General features: G+C 41.4%; 1 protein-coding gene across 1 annotated transcript in view; it reads left to right on the forward strand.

Annotated features, from left to right (window-relative positions):
* cacna1g (calcium channel, voltage-dependent, T type, alpha 1G subunit) overlaps positions 1 to 17,001 on the forward strand; it is a 146,780-nt gene extending 129,779 nt beyond the window's left edge. Inside the window, exons 33-40 of the mRNA XM_058061836.1 lie at positions 154 to 232; positions 1,019 to 1,140; positions 1,801 to 2,211; positions 4,187 to 4,339; positions 5,873 to 5,995; positions 6,952 to 7,159; positions 7,848 to 8,017; positions 13,483 to 17,001. Of these exons, the coding sequence (XP_057917819.1) occupies positions 154 to 232; positions 1,019 to 1,140; positions 1,801 to 2,211; positions 4,187 to 4,339; positions 5,873 to 5,995; positions 6,952 to 7,159; positions 7,848 to 8,017; positions 13,483 to 14,460 (2,244 nt within the window). The 3' untranslated portion in view covers positions 14,461 to 17,001. The remainder of the gene's footprint in view (positions 1 to 153; positions 233 to 1,018; positions 1,141 to 1,800; positions 2,212 to 4,186; positions 4,340 to 5,872; positions 5,996 to 6,951; positions 7,160 to 7,847; positions 8,018 to 13,482) is intronic.
* The last annotated feature ends 285 nt before the right edge of the window (positions 17,002 to 17,286 follow it).

The following is a 17,286-nucleotide window of genomic DNA, read 5'->3' on the forward strand; positions in this document are numbered from 1 at the left end:
CCTAGATCTTCTGGCTGCTTTTTCCTCAATTTCCCACTTACTTCCTCACAATAATACGATATTTATATTTTCCCTGTGTTGCTGGTTTATTTCGTATTTTCGGGATTTCTGTTCTCTGACTAATGCTCCTTTCTTCTTCTTTGCGCTCCACAGGTGGGGAATCTTGGTCTTCTCTTCATGCTTCTCTTCTTCATCTTCGCAGCCTTGGGAGTGGAGTTGTTTGGTGACTTGAGTAAGGCCACTCTTTGCATGTGTCATTTACTGTACACTTCCAGTCCTAAGTTTACATTTACTTTTGTAAATAGCGGCACTCTTTGTTCTGACCAATACTCAGAACGATGGCAGAGTCTGAGGAACTCCAAAGGCTTTATGGTCAGATGACAATGACATGAAACATTCAGCTATTTGGCCGAGTTACAGTTTGGAGTGGTCAACTGTGCAGCGACTGTCAAAACGTGGTGGTGGTAGTAGCGTCATGGTGTGCAGCTGTTTTTTTTCAGCGTCACCGCAAATCAACAGCTTGATGTCTGAAGCTTGGCTACACTTGAGTGTTCCAACAGGACAATGAATGATCCCAAACAGACTTTGGAACAAGGCCCAAGAGGCTAACATTAAGCTTCTGGAATGGCCTTCCCAAAGCACTGACATCAGCGCTGTTGAATATTTGTGGACAGTGTTTGAAAGCCAGGAAACCATACAATTGAAATGAACTCTGGAAGATTGGTGTAATATGCAGCCAGTTGAGGTGAAACTTCACCAACCAAGACTGTTTTCAGTCATTTGGCATGAAATATGCTAGTCATTAAGATACAGTGTACTGAAACCTCTGCCTGCCAACGAGAGTCACCACAATAACAAAAATACAAAACTCAATTTGCATACAGTACAAAGTTTCTGTCAGAATTGATACAACGCATTTTTTAATGTACATGGCGGGCCGAATCTGGCCCCTGGGCCTTGAGTTGACACCTGTGTCCTGTTGTTATCCTCATTCATTCTTCTCTTTTTGGATTCCCAGTTTGTGATGAACTCCACCCATGTGAGGGCCTGGGCCGCTATGCAACATTCAAAAACTTTGGGATGGCGTTTTTGCTGCTCTTCAGAGTTTCAACTGGGGACAACTGGAATGGGATCATGAAGGTGAAGCAAAGTCGGCTATATTGAATATTGCTGTTCTCGTATCTATTCACATACGCTTCTTGTTCCTGTCTAAACTTGGCTCACAAGCGACAGATTGAGTATATTCGTAAATTATGTCAGAGTAGTGGTATGATGTGTATCCATCCGTCTGTATTGCATTCTGGCTTTTTCGTGATTTTATACAAACTTTGCTAGACTTTCCTCTCCAATTTGTACGATTCAGCTATTGTGAGCCATAACCACGTTCTTTCTTTGTTTTTAGTATCTAAAATACATGTTCAATAGTCCCTTTGTCATCCGTGTCATGTAAAGCTTTATGAATATCTTTAAAATGTATCATTATTTAAAACCAAACTATTATTCATTCATTAATTTTCTACCGCTTTTCCTCACGAGGGTCGCGGGGGTGCTGGAGCCTATCCCAGCTGTCTTCGGGCGAGAGGCGGGGTACACCCTGGACTGGTCGCCAGCCAATCACAGGGCACAACCAAACTATTAATACATGAAAATATTAGCATCATAGGCTTTATCACTGGTTATGGTCATTTCATTTCAATTTCAGTGTTATACAGCAAAGTAGCCAATCCAGGGTCACCACGGCAACAACAGAGGCATCATAACAAGAATGAGACTAATGTCCAAATGTCATCCCTGTTCCAGGACACATTGAGGGATTGTGCACAAGACACGGGAACCTGCTACAACACTGTTGTCTCTCCCATCTACTTCGTCTCCTTCGTCTTGACCGCTCAATTTGTCCTGGTCAACGTCGTCATTGCCGTCTTAATGAAGCACCTGGAGGAGAGCAACAAGGAGGCCAAAGAGGAGGCCGATCTGGAGGCCGAGTTGGAGTTGGAGCTGCACACGGATGGAGGAGACATGGCAACCAGGTCGCCCCAGCTTAACCCTCTTACACTGGGCTTGGACAGGTCAAGTTCTGGGGGTTCCCCGTGGAGGTCCACTGGAGGAGTCGACACGGGACAGGAAAGGGACTCACCCACTGTTGATATACCCAGAGAACCTGTGAACATCACAGACGACCCCCCATCATGCCTGGAGCCACCTCTGGAGGTGAGGACTAAGTTTTGTGTGGGAAAGTTTAGCGTATTATATTATGCAATGTTTATGCATTGATACGGAAAATAGAATTATGTGCTAATTTTGTTGACTAAAGCAGCAGCTGAGTCACCATTCTGGACTTAAATTTGTCACTTAGCGAATTACATAATTCCAAAAACAGCGATGTAGACTTGTGATAGCTTCATCGCCGTGAAAACAAACCACACATTCACATAATGCCTCGGGTCCGTTTGTTCGCTTCTCAGTGGTCCGTGCAGTTTTCACAATGAAATGTTCTCTGAAGCTGTGTCCACATTTTAAGACCAGGACAATTACTCCCACGGCTCAGGTCATTTGTTGTGAGTGCGGTTCAGCCCATTAATTAATTCCCTGGCCCACGCTGAGGGGTACTCAGCATGCTTTATGAAGTAACTCAGTCATGGCTGCTGCTTCACTGCATTTGTAGAAATGCATTCGTGACGACTTGGGATCCGACAATATTCCGTCAAAGTCACCATAAATGTCTGGCATGAAAATATAGCGGAGTTGTCTTAAATGGCTTATTTTATTCGATTATTCGGAGTATTGGGTAATGCGACTGGCGACTGTAACACCGACTTTGGTCATCTTTACGCTGCTATTACATTATTTATTGTTTACACCACATTGCCCAACTCCTGACAGCCGTAAACTAGCGAGCTAGAGGGTCGCGGGGGGTGCTGGAGCCTATCCCAGCTGTCTTCGGGCGAGAGGCGGGGTACACCCTGGACTGGTGACCAGCCAATCACAGGGCACATATAGACAAACAACCATTCACACTCACATTCATACCTATGGACAATTTGGAGTGGCCAATTAACCTAGCATGTTTTTGGAATGTGGGAGGAAACCGGAGTACCCGGAGAAAATGCAAACTCATGAACATGCAAACTCCACACAGAGATGGCCGAGGGTGGAATTGAACCCTGGTCTCCTAGCTATGAGGTCTGCGCGCTAACCACTCAACCACCGTGACGCCCGCGAGCTAACCAGATAGTCTTAAATGTGTTTTTTTTTTTAAACTAAAAGCCAAAAACGTACTTTTTTTTCCAATCTACCATGTCGGACAAGCCATGGCTGACTAGATAAGATAAGATAAGATAAGATAAGATAATGAACGATAGCGATATTGTGAGGGATGACTGTACTTATTATAAGTGGATTATTTTGTCGTACTTGTCAGTTTTTGTGCACTCATGCACTCAAAATGCCAAGTGTCAGCGTGGAATTGTGCGATTTGGAACCCAGTCCAATACTTTGCTTCACTATATGCAACAAAAAAAAAACCAAAAATCCATGTATAAGCTATTCACTGTGTAATTATTCCTTGAATGTTTGCTGAACTGAGGTCTAGCAAAATGAGGTGATGGTTTTAAATTCGGGCATACCACTTGTAGATAATGCTCAATAATATTCAAAAGTGGGTCACATTTTTAAATACACAACAGTACCATACACTCTATCAGTTTGTGTGTCTTTGTGTGGCTGTTGCCGGTCCCCGGAGAGGACATGCCAGTCAAGGAGAGGCCATAGTGCCATGGGAAGCTGGACCACAGGGCCTTCTTGTTCTATTTCCAGGCAGCTTCAGGGGATAGGAACTAGAGCTCTTGCTATCATAAGGTCTTCCCCTTGATGTTATCTGTCTTCCTCTGTTGCTCTCCACAAAATATGGCTTTATCATGACAGCACTGTTATGTTGTAGTGCCTCCTTGTGGCAGACTGCAGTCATTTTAGCAAAAATGATAGGAATCACAGGAACTATTTCTTTTTTTTACAAGTTATTGTCAGTATCTGTGTTTCTGTCTGATTAACGCTTCTCTCTTTTTCTTTCTGATCATTCGTTCTCTTCATCTATTCATATACATCTGAACAAATCCCGTCCACGTCTACGTCTTCTCTTCATCCCCAACCACTCGCCTCCCCCTCTCCCCCCTCTGCATTATCTAAGTTTGTCCAGCGAAGAGCACAGTTTGACTCGGTCTCCCTGGTCATCCAGGGTTCAATGGAAGGGGAGTTGAGTTTGATGGACAACTTGTCTGGCTCTGTGTGCCGCTACTACGCGCTGCCGTCCAAGGCCAGCAAGCACAACAGCGACAAAAAGGTCAATAACTAACAGTAAACTAACTAGTGCTGATACTTTCATTTAGAGACATGGACAGACGCATCAAATAAAAGCAGTTAGTATCCAAGCATCCGTTTTCTACCACGTGTCCTGTTCAAGGTCATGGGGACTTGAACAGGGGTCATAATGTTGCTGTAAATATTACTAGTTAACTTAAGGATTTCCAGACATCCATTTTTTTACCGCTTGTCCTCACTCGGGTTGTGTGTATGCTGGAACCTATCCCAGTTTTTCTTGAGTGGTTGGCTCAGTACCGGACTGGTCGCCAGCCAATCACAGGACCTGAAATACAAATCTAGAAAAGGATTGAATAAGACCCGTATTTTCTTCTACTAGAACCACTTTGTACTTTATTAAAAACATGTGATATTATCTCACCCTTTTTGGCAAATATTAGTCTTTTATGACCATTCACCACACTAAATGTCTTAAAGATGGATGCTGTTTCTACTCTGCAGAATCTCCATTAAGCTGTAAAATATTTATGGAGGGAAAAACAAGGACATATTGTGCATATATTTTATTTTTTTTTAGTAATCGAACAGCATGCCGTGCGATGTTTGCCAAGTACCAAGCTGCCCAAGAGCCATTCCACATTTAATAACTTTAGCACTCTAATCCTGTAGTTCACTCCAGTGTACTTTTTAGTATCTCAGCCGTGATCTCACCTCTGCTCACTCAGACTCACAAAGTATCTTTGTCTATGTGATATTGTGACATACTGTAGTCCATGTCTCTGTTGTGTTTTGTTTGTGTACTGCTTTGTCATCCGTTGCAACAAAGTTAGGATATCCACTCGCAAATCTTCCACCCGAACTTGAAGTGTAATGTTTAAATCCATGAGCTATTGATCACCGAGTCACTAAATAATGGGTGCCGATATCGCTCTGAAGCTATTAGGCGACCAATCACAGTGCATTAGCATTGTAAACGCCACTTAAAAAAAAATAATAATAATAATTCCCACACCGGTAAGACACTATAAATAGCTGCCTGTAAAGGATAACGGTAATGTATTCCATAGAATCGGACTTTGTGTGTCGGAACATTCCCCCTATGACCCTCCTGGTACAGCAAAGCCAAAACTATGATGCTCCAACACGTAATTCCTTCAGAACAAAGCTGTTTTTCTTCATTGAAACATCCATGCAGTCCCATCGACGTGGGGCTTTACTCTATGTATGTGTCTGATACACCGCAGCCAAGGTCTGTTATTGTTGTTCTTTCTATGAAATACCCAGGGTATATATGTGGTAATGGAATGTCCTTGTTGCTACTGTATATTCTGTATACATGTCTGTATATACCAGGGGTGTCCAATCCTTTTTGACCTTTTTTGTATTTTTAATGAAACCGTGTAGGCAAAGATACGCTGCAATGTGGCCCTAAGTCCTCCTTCATAAAGTAGTCCGAATACACTTTGGACACCCCGGTATAAGTCATTATCGTATTTTATGTTTTGTACCAAGCACATTGTGTTTTGCTCACCAGCCGCTGTCTCTTCCTGTTTAGATCCCTCTAGCTGAGATGGACGCTGTCTCTCTGGCCTCTGAGAAATCCTGGTCCCTAGCTCTGACAGAGGACTCGGTTGCTGACGATTTTAACCCCCTCTTTCTCAGCAGTCTGGAATGCAATGTACTGACCGCAGTTCCTTTCTGTCTTCATATCTGCTCCTCCTCCTCCAGTATCTCGTAGTAGTCGTGTTTCCTTGCCAGGGTCTTCCAAAGCCACTTGCCCACCTCACTAACCTTCCGTGCTGCATAGCAACTGGTTGCCAAGTTGGATTAACTACATTTCCTTGATTGACTATGGTACAATATGTTTGGGCATCCATTCCAATACAATACAGCGCACACCGATTAGTTTGTTACATGCAATATCGGAGGAATATTGCGACGAAAACCAAGGCAATATTTTGCTTTCCGTAAAATATATACGTTGAAAGGCAGTTCTCCGAGAATTGGGAGTGGGAGTAAAGGGTGATTGTCTTTGGAAGGCCTCTGTGAATCTAACCATGTGTCCTGCAATTTCCTTTTCTCTTTTTCATTCCACGTTTTTCCAGCCTGATGTTTTCAGTCCGGTAGAGTAGAGCGCCTGCCAGTTTGCAGCTTTTCCTGTCTCTCTGTTCCTCTCTTCCTTTCCACACGTTTCTGTCTTACTCCACTTTGCTTTTCATGTGAGTCTACGTTACAGTTCTTTCCTGTCAATAATCCTCCTTGTCTTTGTGCTGTCCTCTGTTTTCTACTACTTTAGTCTAGTTTTCCCTTCATATGTGAGTGCTGTGTGTCTCCGAGGGTGTCAAAAGTGTCATCTCCGGTGGGCCAGGCTGCAGGACATTGCCCCAGCTGACAATCAGACTTAAAGCTTAAGCTACAGTTTAACGACTCCTAAAGAGTGCTTTTGCTCAAAAAGAAATCGCTTGTAAATTCACGTTTAAAAAGGTTTCTGTGATCTGTGGCAGCATGTACCAGCCAACTCCCAACATCTGTTTTCTGTGTATGCTGAAGACCTCTGCTTCTTTGTTCATTGTATTATACGGTAGTGGACTTCAGCCACAAGGCAGACTGACTGACTGCCTTCTGTTTCCGCAGATCGAGCAGCTCAACCCTGGAGTAACACTGGAGGACAACCTGTTGAGTGTCAGGAAACCCGCCGTGGGACGCACACACTCGCTACCCAACGACAGCTACATGTTCTTCCCACTGCAGCCCTTCGGGAAGCCGACCGAGTCTTCAGCACAGCTTCTTGCACATTCACCTCGGCCCCAGCACATACTGAGCTCTCATAAGGCTCAGTCAGGTAATGTAGGACGGAACGTTTAGTCACAAATATACTTTGTGAAGAGTAGTGTGGAAGAAGAAGTAATGCCGACTTCGGCATTATTCTTTTTAAATGTTCCATTAAAAAGTGACACATGAATGGTAAAGGTAATGGTAATGGTAATGGTAATGGTAATGGTAATGGTTTAATTTCATTTGAACATGCATCAGATTACAATTGAATGCATCCCATAATCAGTTCACAGTTCCACATGTCCAAAAGGAGTAGGAAGAAGCAAAGCTTATTAAATCCTACCCCTCCATCTGGTACTTTTACAATCAGTAACTGTTACATTTGTTCACTTCCTGCTTTCCATAATACAGTTTAAGGTTTTTTTTTTGTTTGTTTGTTTTTTTAATTATGCACCTCGTACTGAAGTAGGAGGTGATATGACCATACAATGACATAATGGTTACCATAGTAAGTGTCAATATAGTGATATATATAGCACATCATGACTGGTTCAAGACTCTTCATCCTTGTATTTAGTAAGTAAAATAAGATGGTTTCACCACAGTAAGCAGTTGGGTCTTGACACCAGCAACCCCCCTCACTGGAAATTTTTTCTTGTCTTGGGGGGCGTTCAGCCTTGAACTGTTCTGCTCTCTACTGAGTGCTTTTCCCGTGTTTGTTATGCCTCACATAACTTCCTGCTTGGGCTTTTTAGGCTCCAGTGGTTCGGTGCGTTCGCAACCAGAAGAGTTTTCCCAACGACTGACCATCCCCACTGACCTCTTCAGACCCATCAGCCCCCACAGCCACTCCGACTCTGAAAGTATACCACGACTACCCCCACCCAGACACACACATGTTGTGAGCCGGAAGCTGCGCAGACAGGTGACACACCCCATCTGTTGCACACCTCAGGGTTCATTTGAACTTTGCTCAAAGATCTTGTGTCCCTGAATATTACGTATGACCAATTCATTGAATCAGGTGCTGGAATGGCCGTTTGTCGATATGTACACTGGTGACCAGGTCAGGGTGTAGCCCTGCTCCCGCCCGGATTCAGCTGGGATAGGCTCCAGCTCATATGTGATTCTAATGAGGACAAACCATGCAGTGCCGTTCCACATAAATAAGCATATTATTAAATAATATATATTATATGTTTTAAATATATATATTATTTAGAATTTAAGGCATTGAATTTCAAAAATGTTTGGCAATGAAGACTAAAAAAATTATCTCGGAATACTGACAATGCAAATGCAGATAAGGACTTTGTTAATATGCAAATGAGTATAGTTCTTTTACATATAAGCACAATTAATAAGAAAAACAACAAGATGCATCTCAATAAATGAGAACACGGTCGTCCATTGCCACATGACTGCAGACTTATTAGCCAAAATGAGAATTAGTTTAACACTTTATACATATTTTTGGTCTAAATTAAGCAGCGTCAGGCATAAAAATACAATATAAGGCACTCTGAAAACTCACTGAAAGACATGTTATGATATAGCATTCTACAGATGTCAAAAATATGACATTATATTACACCGATGAGACAATAACCACTGTAATCGGAACAGCAACAAGGAACCTTCCTAATGCTAACGTGTTATATTATTATGTATTATATATATCTACTATATTGGATAATACGAGTGTAACAGTGACATAGGGCATGACGTAGGGCATTTACAAGGTCATAAACAGGTTTTCTACACTCTAATTATAAAAACATTTAATTTATAAGTAAGGAATCCTACTTGACGGAAATTCATTTATCACCTTCAGGTCTGGAATTAATCTAATAATCTAATTAACTGCGATAAATGAGGAGACTAAGAGACTCAGTAAATAATCAAAACTTTTCAAAGATATTCTAATATATTGAGATGCATCTATATATGATTTGAAGGTTCATGAAACCAAAAAAATGTAGCCCCTCTAAACAGTGTCCTCCCACTTTCTTCCTCTCCATCCTCCTCCCCCCCCATACGTACCTGCTGCCTCATTTTCCATACTGTATCTGTTATGATCTGACCCCAGCTCAGTTGGGCCCAAAAACCGCCTGACCCTGAGCTACTGCTCAAACACAGATACTCCTGTTTCTGAAACAGTGAGGGAAAAAGAGACTTTAGCTACCACTGGGCCTTTCAGAAACACTGGACACCATGCTCATATTGCAAAAGACGCAAAGTCTAACTAATATGCAGGCTTCATTCCTCTTTATTCGATTTTTTTTTTTTTTTTGGTCATTTCCTCCAATGTTTACTGTCAACCATTCACAACCTAATTTCTAAGTGGCTGTGGCTATGGTCTTTTAGGTCAATCTTATTGCTGGATTATCAAATTGGGGTGTGAGATAATGTATATAAGCCTATAGGCCTGTCACGATAACAGATTTTGTTGGATGATAAATGATTATGATATTGTCAACATTATTTTTAGACCATTTTTTCCATTAATGTAGCGATACTATATAACATAGTAATGCATAGTAAGTACATCGTATTAAAAGCAGTATTTAACATTGCAATTTGAATGGTAAGAGCTTTTAAATAAAAAAAACAAACAATACTACATTGAAAAACCAATAAATAAAATGGAAATAAAATGGGCTTGGTATTTAAGTAAAAATTGCACATAAATAAAACTCATAAAAAAAAAACATGAAAAAGATATATTATCTGTAAATACGTAAAATTACTTCAATAAATAATCAACATTGGTTATTGGTCAGTGGGGCTTAGCATGTAGCCAATTCGTGCACCAATTTGTGCTATTTTGTTTTGAATTATCTTGCCCACCAAATGCCTCGCTAACCGTTGACTGTTGGGAGCAGCAGTTTGTTTTTGGTTTTTTTCCAATTGGGAAAACTGGACAGGATGGTTGTGTTTGAGGTGTGCATGCAAATTGGTCGCGTTCCCTTTCTTCGTTATCACTATAGTACTTTCCCACAGATACCACATATTAGCTCGTTCTGGTTAATTCTGTTTAAAACCAAGATATTTGCTCACCTGCAGGCACAAAGTCCATTTATGCATTCCTCTATAGAACCAACGCTTGTCATCCAGCCTGTTTAGTAGAGCGAGAGAAGCAAAACAAACACTCAAGCACAAGGCCGGAAAAATTACTGTTTTTTTTTTTTTTTTATCATGCAATTAATTGATTATCGTGACAGGTCTATAAGCCAGGATAGCTTATCATTTGGCTAAATTTATGGCATCCTTTTAAAAGAAGAACTCAGGGGATTGTAAAACAACCGCATGTGCTCTGACACTTTGTAATGGAGCACTTGAACTTTTATATTGGCTAGATTAGTTTGCTAAACCTGACAGGGTGATCTCTACAGCTGATGAATATGTAGTATTATTTTTAGTATGCACTCTTTGTGTGCAAGTCTTTGACCACTGGGTGTCTCTGTGGTCACACCATTTAGAGAAAGCAAATCTCTTTAAAACTCATGCATGTCCTTGTGCCTCTACCCACAAATATAAATGTACTAAAATTGACACCTCAGCAAAGTGAAGACATTTGAGGGACATTTTATGAGTTTTAACAAGCGTTGTTGTCACTAACTGCTGCAGTGACATGTTTTGTTCGCCCTCTTGACTAATGGCCGCTCGCACAGACAACGGAACCATAATCTCATTTCATAACATAATTGGAAATTCTGCTGACCGTGCAGCCTCTTGCAAATTACAGTTGTTTTGTGCGAAGGTCAAAGGTTAGAGGGTGGAGTAGTCTGGTTCAGAGTTCAAGCAATAAGCTAAAAGCATCACTCTATCTGATGCGCTGCTTATACCGCTCTTTGTACCAAGAAGCTTTGTTTGCCATTATTACATATATATATATATCTATATATATTTGTCATATTCCAGCACATTGGGATTGTTTGTGCAGAGCTCAATTATGCCATCAAAAATCAACAGCAGCAAATAACCGGCACACGTAGCATTAAGTGAAACATTCCAGGTGGTCCTTGGTTTACAGCATTTCATAGTCTTTTGATGTTTATGAACGCACTGCCATAAATGAAAAAAAACATGAGATCCACTAAAAACCATACGTGAATACGTACTGTGTGCAGCCAGTATGCAGTGTGTGCCTTTGAGTGTGCCTTCGCAGCTACACTTATATAATAAGAATAACATTGCTTATTAGTTAACTTTTGGACTTCGTTATGCGTCAAAGAAAAGGAAAGCCGCCACCATGGAAGTGAAAATAAATATTGCAAAAAGAGAAGAGACACACCCACCAATGTTGGCAGCTCCTCGACTGTTGAGACCATCATTAAGGATGAAGACGATTCAATGCTAGTTCATGGACTCCATTACGTTCCGGTTTACACAAACTTGCATCACTGTATAGGAACGGAACTTGTACGTAAACCGAGGTCCGCCTTAATTGTCAATTGTTGTCAAGTCAAGTGTTTTGACATTGTGGTGACAACCGCAGGATGTGAGAAATTGAGATCTGATTGCAGGTAAAATGTCTATTTTATAACAAAATAACTGCCGTGCAGCGGCAGGGATAGCAACAATAAGCAGTAACACATCCTATGCTCCCACAAACTAAGCCGTGTGCACCTGACCTAAGTAGAACAACTAACATTAGCAGCAGATATAGGAAAACAAAGAAGCAAGAACGGAGCAGAAGTGGCAGTAAATACAAAATAAGGACACAAAAACCCAAACAAAGGCATTAAAGGAAAAATGTTTGTCTGCAGGGTTCTAATAATGGTAAAAAAAATTATATTTGGAAAGTAGGTTTTCTATGCTACTTTGCAGATATTACTTATCACAGTAGAGTCTGGAACCAACAAACCGCGACTGGAGTTGGCTCATAACATTACATTCAAATACAGTTGGCTATTTACTGCTAGATGATACAGATTATTATTCAAGTTATTGACAGGGCAATTTTGCTCAATGTAATATTTATTAGAACATACAAATAAATACCACATTTACATTTCACCTGCTTAAAAATGAACCCAAGTGAGGGAGAAAAGATTTAAAGGTTGACATAAACTTCTGATTCATCTGATATGGTAATGGTAATAGTTTTATTTCATTTAATTTCACCTCGGCCCCAGCACATACTGAGCTCTCATAAGGCTCAGTCAGGTAATGTAGGACGGAACGTTTAGTCACAAATATACTTTGTGGAGAGTAGTGTGGAAGAAGAAGTAATGCCGACTTCAGCATTATTCTTTTTAAATGTTCCATTAAAAAGTGAAACATGAATGGTAATGGTAATGGTAATGGTTTTATTTCATTTGAACATGCATCAGATTACAATTGAATGCATCCCATAATCAGTTCACAGTTCCACATGTCCAAAAGGAGTAGGAAGAAGCAAAGCTTATTAAATCCTACCCCTCCATCTGGTACTTTTACAATCAGTAACTGTTACATTTGTTCACTTCCTGCTTTCCTAATATAATTTTTTTTTTTTTTGTCACATACCGAAGTAAGAAGTGATATGAGCATCCAATGACATAATGGGTACCATAGTAAGTGTCAATATAGTGATATATATAGCACATCATGACTGGTTCAAGACTCTTCATCCTTGTATTTAAACATCAACTGCTTGTATTGTTTCTTGAATTGGCTCATCGTTGTGCATTGTTTGAGGTCCTTACTCAATCCATTCCATAGTTTGATTCCACATACTGAAATGCTATGGCTTTTTAACGTAGTCCTAGCATAGAAGTGTTTCAAATTTGGACAAGAGAAAGCAAAGCACACTTAAGTCTGTTTACATGGAGCGTCTTGAGGCAGTTTTTTTTCCAGGTGTCAATTCAGTAACAAAACTCAGATTCAGTCAGATCCCTAGGAACAAATCAGGCTTGACCCTAAACATCGTAAAACCATTCTAGGTAGCACATAACGAGATGACACTAACGTCTTACCAAACACTTGAGTATGTAATCATGCTTAATATTTGCATCCTCTCCAGTGCATTTGTTATTTGCTGCTGTCCTTTGTGATGCATTTGGGTTTATTTGGATTTTTTAAGAACGTGAACCAATATCGACAAACCGAGCAACCATGAAAGCAGCCTTACGGTGTGAAACCATCTATGCAATAATACATGGATGCTGCAGCGCCAGTAGAGAATAAGAACGAGGAAATCTCCCGAGCTTGTGAACTTTGACCCAAACTACGACTTCTCATCCTCATCAACTCACACTAACCAGTTTCCCTCTCTCATCCCTAATCCCTCCAACTCCGGGATTCCACCAACCCCCCTTTTCATTATACATTTGTCTCCAACTTCCTCACCCATCCCGTCCTAAATATTTCATCCCACCTTTGTCCCCGTGCCCCGTCTTGCAGGTTGCAGTGTCTACTGATTCTCAGGAGGCCCTGTGTTCAGATGGACGGGAAAGCAGTGAAGGACTTGTGAATATGGCTTCTCTTGGCCTCCCTCCACCTTCCTCTTCCTCCTCTTCCTCCACCTCATCACCTTTACCCTTCTCCCATCACCAGCAGCAGCAGCCTGCTTTCTGTCTGGTCCCAGCCACGCCCGGCGCATCCCCGAAACCTTTACGCCCCAGCAGTGTGCACACACAACACCGCTTGGACTCGCCTCGCTTGACTCCTTCGCCCTTACCAGTGACCCCACAGCGTCAAAACGAGGCCTCTGTGGATCAGGAAGTGTCGCTCATTATCGGGAGTGGCTTGACTGGGAGTGATGACATCATCCGATCCGATGAACTCGGCAGCAGCAGCAGCATGGAAGCGAAAGAGGATTACGAAAGCAAGGCACACTGTCAAGGGAGCGGGAGTCCTTGTTTGCGGCCGTTGAAGAGGTTCCACAGTGTCGACACCCAAGGCCGCAGCGTTCTCCTGCCCCGCCCTCGCCCTTACTCCTGGCTGGATGACCCACGGCGCCACTCGGTGGAGGTTTGCTCCGTGGTGGAGTCCCGCCCCCAATACAGCACTACGTCCACGTCGTCGGGTTTTGTGTCGCAGGCCGACAGTCTGCAAATCCACAGCCAGACTCGCATTCAGACCTCACTGCCCTCTCCTCGGCGCAAGAAGAAGATGAGTCCACCTTGCATCTCTGTGGATCCCCCTGATGGATCCGAGCCCCCATCGGGGCTGTACCCAGGCTTAGGGTTGCCCCCTCCCTTGCCCAGCCGAGACACCTGCTTGAGGCGGAGAGCGCCTTCTAGTGACTCAAAAGACTCCTTCGATCTAGGTGTTGCAGAGGGCTCAGGACAGGACGGTGGCTCCCCAAACCCCAACACCAACCCCAAGCTACTGACTCTTCCCGCTTTCTCCTTCGAGAAAACAGGCTCCGAGCACTGATCACTGAAAAGCAAACACACACAGACACAACACAGGAAGTCATGTGATAGTTCTAGTAATAATACTGTAAAGAGTAATAACGGTATAGCGACAATAACCGGTGAGACATCCTTGGTTCCTTTCAGGATCAGTGCTGTAGTAGCGTCATGGACCTTCGTCTTTTGATTTTTTTACTGCCAAAAAGTGAGACCATACAAGACACACACGGCTGTCTCTCCTCTGCTACAGCTGCATGCAATTGGCTGCAGTTGGCCTGACAACCTCTGGAGTGACATCACAAGGCGATGCCACCTTAGAAATGTCCTGGTGTTCCACAGGGTTGGAGGTATAAAGCAATATAAACCTTTTAGAGACACTATTTTCTTAACTTATTGGACCATAGTGTTTGTACAGGATGTTGGGGTTTTTGTGTTATTTTTTTGCATTATGTTATGTTCATGTGACTTTTTTGGGGTCGGGGGTGGGACTTGTGAGAGGTTTTGTCTTGTCTTTTTTTTCACTCTAGGTTATTTCTAGCTTTCTTGGTTTACAGAGGAAAGTGAACATTTTACAAAGTGCTGAAAACCATGTATTTGTAGGAATAATATATAAATATATATAACAAGTCATTAAACAGAGCTTGGATTTTTAAGCACACTCATTTCTACATGGTGGTTGATTGTTGAGAACCGAAGCTGCGAGCGACCCATGCATTGGCATGGATTTCCCAATCGTCACGTGTCACAAATCGCAGCAAACGTTTGTTTCATCTTTGGGGAAGTATGTTTAAAAAGAAACTGTAAAATCTCTGATGCTGAAAATGATACTAAAGCACATCATTTCATGTATCGCCACATGAACCTTATTCTATATTATGGATTTATTTATTTTTCAAAATAAACACATATTTAAACTTGGATTCTTGTAAAAAAAATAAATAATGGGGCACTGAAGCTGGAGCAATTTGTAAAAAAAATTACTGCAATTTATATAATACACTTGACTATAAGATGCACCCACTAAATTTAAAAAGGAAACACCATTTTTACACACATAGACTGCACTTGTCTATAAACCGCAGGAGTCGTAAGATATGATATTAAGTACACAGCAATTTAACTTTTGAGTAAATCAATCTTTGTTACCAAACAATACCGAAAAGTCTGTGTAACACAGCTGGTTAAACAGCCTCATAATTTCTTCATCACACACTTTGTCAGTCTCTCTCTTTCACTTTCATTGTCTTGAGGCAAATTTGCCCTTGAACTTGTGCTGTCCTTTTCGTCCCACAGTAGTCCATCCAGCCTTTAGAAACCCGTTGATGATGCCAGATTATTTGACACTGCTCGCCGCTAACAGGATCCACTAGCAGACTTGACCAAAAGTGTCTGGATCGACCACTTTAAACACCAAAGTTGCATCATATGCATTTCAGAAAATTACATTTCAGAATAGAACGGGACCATAGATGACGTGACCAATGAAAGTGGTGCAGAGGCCTGCTGAGTTTAATTAGTAGAAGATAAGAAAAGAAGAGTCAACTAACTCCCTCCGCCAGCAGTCATCAATGGGTGAGTACATTTATAATTGTTTACATGTTTTAACAATGGTGGCCTTCTTTTTACTGTATGACACTCTGGGGGACCCGTTAAAGCACTAATAATTAACAACTATTAATAAAGGTTAATATAACATTGGTTGGTTGTTAAAACCTGGATGTAGGATTTTACAAAGAAAAAGGACATATTTTTCTATAAATATCTTCCTGGTATTAATCAGATAATTGTAAGTAATCAGCCCCAGATCATGGCAAACAGCGGCTTCTGGGCAAGTTGGTAATTGTCATGGTTTCGAAGTACACAATTACTTATTTGTCTGAACACGCTCTACTTTTCCACTGCGTCATGTCTGCAAGTCAAGACTACCAAGGTACTCATGAGCCCATGTGGTTTTAGCACCTAAGATAAATGATGGCTATTGGACCGGGATCAGAGATCTAAATGTTCGGCTTCAGTTGCTCAATTGGCCCATTAAAAAGCTGCTTTGGACTCGGTCTTATGGTTAGAGTTGGAGTTAGTATGTGCATTTTCAGGCATTTAGTGTGGAGTATAATTATAGGGTTAGGGTTATGTGAGTACTACATATTTGTGTGTTTCTGATGAGACGGCTGAGTATTTCCATTTATGCTTGAGCAGAGTCTTTAGGGTCTCCTACTTAAAACGGCCAACAATCTGATCCAAGAGCTTTATCAGAAACAATTAATAGTAATCATAAAATAGTTAACAGTTCTGCAAAATTCCAGAATTCCCAGTATATTCCACCTCTTCTGTATAGAAACAGAACATAGGAAATAGCTTTCAGTATAATGCAGCGCAGTCCGGTTCCACTATGACAAGCATGTTGTTAGTGACATTCAAAATTGGACATCATTAACTGGAAGGATTTTTACGGAAACACACAGCGGCTGTCTTCATTAAGATAGGAGCAAATTATGTAAATAATTCAGAATTATTGAATTAAACAACGCCACAGAAGCTCACATTTCCTCCAAAGAAAGCAGAAGCGGTGTTAATTAATTATGTGCACATTTCTAGATCTTACATGTGCACAAATGTATCACAGAAGACAAATGCAGCAGTCGTTCGCCAATGTTAATTTCACTCACTCATGTTATTTTCATTCCCGGTGGACATCAAACGCTCCAGACTAGTTTTATAATGTGTTTCTTAGGAGCGCCTTATATGACTCCAGCATTATTAGTTAAGCAGTTGCTGTCACCAGCAGAAGCGTGGGACAGAGACTATGTATTTAAACCGGATCTAAATGTGTCTTAGACATAAATATCTT

The sequence above is a fragment of the Doryrhamphus excisus genome, chromosome 22 (assembly GCF_030265055.1).
Source record: "Doryrhamphus excisus isolate RoL2022-K1 chromosome 22, RoL_Dexc_1.0, whole genome shotgun sequence".
Classification (NCBI taxonomy): Eukaryota; Metazoa; Chordata; class Actinopteri; order Syngnathiformes; family Syngnathidae; genus Doryrhamphus; species Doryrhamphus excisus.